General features: G+C 36.3%; 1 protein-coding gene across 1 annotated transcript; it reads right to left on the bottom strand.

Annotated features, from left to right (window-relative positions):
• Positions 1 to 464: 464 nt before the first annotated feature.
• On the bottom strand, positions 465 to 1,800 carry LOC145008060 (putative ascorbate-specific transmembrane electron transporter 1). The gene is made up of 4 exons (XM_078966683.1): positions 1,443 to 1,800; positions 1,319 to 1,367; positions 1,012 to 1,211; positions 465 to 924 (listed from the first exon to the last, which is right to left on the bottom strand). Exons 1-4 carry the CDS (start codon positions 1,599 to 1,601, stop codon positions 664 to 666), a joined length of 669 nt encoding a protein of 222 aa, XP_078822809.1. The 5' UTR covers positions 1,602 to 1,800; the 3' UTR covers positions 465 to 663.
• Positions 1,801 to 3,239: the final 1,439 nt, after the last annotated feature.

Raw genomic sequence — 3,239 nt, 5'->3', positions numbered from 1 at the left:
TCAGCAAGGCACGGAGATCAAGCGATGGTGGCGAGGTACGATGGAGCTTCGCCGTCGGCAAGAAACGGTGGTGACGGGCGTTGAAGTTGTTGTTGTTAGGGGTCAACAGACGATGGTGCTTCGTCGACGTCGATCTGTTTGGTGGCCGGTGCCGAGAACGGTTGTCGACAGAAGATGGTTCGGTGGTTGCATTTTCGCGATTTGTTGCTGCTGGGCGAAAATCATTGTTGGAGAGAGGCGGATGTTGAGTGAAAAAAATGCTGATGTGGCTTCGATTGGAGCCGTCGGCCGTCGGAGATGTTTCAGTTACCATCGGCGGTGGTCTTTCAACTCTCCGAAGGTGCTTTGTTGACGAGACCAGGCGAAGAAAACCGACCCTTGTGCTTCTTGGGGAAGAAGATGCCACCTGTGGATCTTTTTTCTTGGGTAAATTTTTGAATGTAAAACGTTGATTATAATAATATGTAAACAGTATTGAATATAGTTAGAGCATCATTGTATGAACGCAAATTTTTGGCTTCAAAGACATATATGGTAAAAGATTATAATGAAATTAGGTACTTTATTCGACTATAAAAGGCATAACAAATCAAGAGAAGCAAACACGAATAAATCAAGTTAATGATCACAAACATGGATCAAGAAAAATGAAAACAACCCTAATTAGTTTCTCCGAGGAAGGATGACACTGAGTCCCACAGAAATCGCAAAAACGAGGATTAACAATCCTGTAAAGTTTACAATAAGTGCTTCTTGGCTGCGATATAAGCCTTGAAAAAGAAACTTCTGAGTCAACCCGGTTTCAGCAGTCACTATTGTCATGAAGAAGATGACAACGCCAAAGAAAGCATGCCATGGAGCCATCTTCGCCCTTGTTGCAGATTCTGCTCTCGGATACCAGAATGAGAAAAACCCTAGAAGCCACTGCATGCAATCCATAAGTTTATGCTGATTACTATATGTTCTCGACTAAATCAGATATACAAGGGTACAAAATATGTTAAAGTAAACCTGTAAACCAAATAAGCAAATGGTGGATAAACCAATCCATGAATGTAGGGTGTACATATGTGGGAAGTGACGTTCATGATGAAACTTGAAAACTGCATAAACACCCACAATTCCAGTAGCTAGTGCGATAAAATGAAGTATCAGATGAATTAGTTTCTGTGTTTTTCGATTTGCAGGGATGGCTTTATACACGATGATTGCTGATTCAAATACCATTATAAATAAATTAATAACCACTGATTAGTGAATTAAGTAATATTTGATCACGAACTGTTTGAACTGTAAAAAGTTGAATTAAATTTGTAACCTTCCCCGGAAAATAATACGAATCCAAGTGTCATGAGAAGTGGATGCAACTGCAAAAGGTAGTGAATTAGTCACAATTCATATATAATATATACGTGGTGATTAATTAATTAATGAAAACGTACATTAAAAATCTTGGCTTTGACATGAGACTTGAAAGCGAAGCCTTCACGGAAGTGTAAGAGCCAAACAAGGACAAGGGTTGCAATTGATATCACTAAGAGATGTGCGAAGATAGTCACAGGTGTTGAAGATATCTGATAACTCGCACCACCCTTCGCCATGGAAGCACCTCTATGAAAAACACACACACTGTAACACAGAGATTAGTGTGTGTTATAATCGATCTTGAAAAGGTCAGACAGGACATATCTAGACTTAGAATTCGATAAAAACAAAGCTCATCTTGTTTTTATCAGAAGGAAAGTTTGAATTAGTTAACATTTTATTATTATTTTGAATTAGTTAACATTTTATTATGAGGTTGGCATGATTGATGACAATAATAGATGATAGCAAGAGACTAGAACCCGACAAGGCGACAATGCTCATAACTTTTGTGTTCATGTAAAATTCATTGGAGGAGGAAATTTTAACGGATAGTGATGAACAACAAGATTCCCATGGACCAAATTCCAGGACTGATTTGATACCTAGGGCTACTAGAATCTAAACTAGTATTACAAGGAAGGCAAAGATATTATAGCTGATCAAGATGGGGTAGTGAATATGAGGCTCATATATGTTTAAGTACTTTTTCGTCAGTTTGTTTTTTCTTTTTGATTTATCCCAAAATAATAATTCACTTCTAAAAATAAATAACATTTTTATAAAATACTCTCCTCATTATTACTTAACCAACTAAGAATTTAATGGAACATTAAATGCAAAATAATGACAAAACTGTTATTTTATTATATAAAGTTAATGGTAACTAATGTATTTCTTAATCTGTGTGTTTTTTGTATGTAGATAATAATATTAGGACGAATGGAGTATTAAATATTCGGCACGTATGATCATATTTTGAACCTATTAGCTTGAACCTCACATATAATTTGCTGAAATATCTAGTTGCAATTTGAGTCACTCGAATTGAAACATCTGGTATCTTGATAGACACCTCCTATGCCATTGCTATTGTGCAATATTGAAGAGCGAACTACAGATTTTCTGTTTTGGATATTGGTCTCCTGTTGGTATGACTATACTTGAATAGACTTGTTGGTTGGATATCCGACGCTTTCTTGGATGGTAATGTGTTGCTGCCAAAATGGAACCTTTTTTTGAAGAGTTTGCATATGACTATGTTGCATCAACATATACTTTCCATTTTGCGTTAAAAAACATCATTGTTTAATTATTTTATATAAGGTTTGAAAATATCATCGAAGTTGTTGCATGGCAATTGAGTCTCACATTGACATATAGGAAAATTTACTAACTATTTGGGGTCTAGTTAGTACTCTAGTTTGTTAATTAATTAATGGTTTAGTTGATTAATAAATAATTTGTAGACTTAAGAGGCTTAAAGATTTGAAAGTAAAATCTTTTAAGATAATTACTGAGTGACAAAGTAATTATCCCTAAGAGTTCAAAAACTCTTCCTTATAAATAATGGGGTCAATGGTCCGAATGGTCGGATTTGATGATGGAGATTTCACTAATCCAAAGCCTAAAGTCGGCAGCCACTCTCTCGTTCTTGAAACCCTCACAATTCTCAAAAGGTGCACGCATCGGTCTATGTACACGGTGCACTTTCATCAATCTCAAATTCTGCATTCGGTGTTCATGGTGTCTGTTGGATCTAAAGGTGATGTTGATTTCTTTCTTGGTTGAGACTATGAAAATGAGCTTTATTTTAGGTTTTTAGCACTCTCTCTCTCTCTCTCTCTCTCTCTCTCTCTCCATTAAGATCAAAG

Source organism: Lactuca saligna, chromosome 8, assembly GCF_052625555.1.
Source record: "Lactuca saligna cultivar CGN05327 chromosome 8, ASM5262555v1, whole genome shotgun sequence".
NCBI lineage: Eukaryota > Viridiplantae > Streptophyta > Magnoliopsida > Asterales > Asteraceae > Lactuca > Lactuca saligna.
This window is presented reverse-complemented; position numbering and strand designations above follow the sequence as displayed.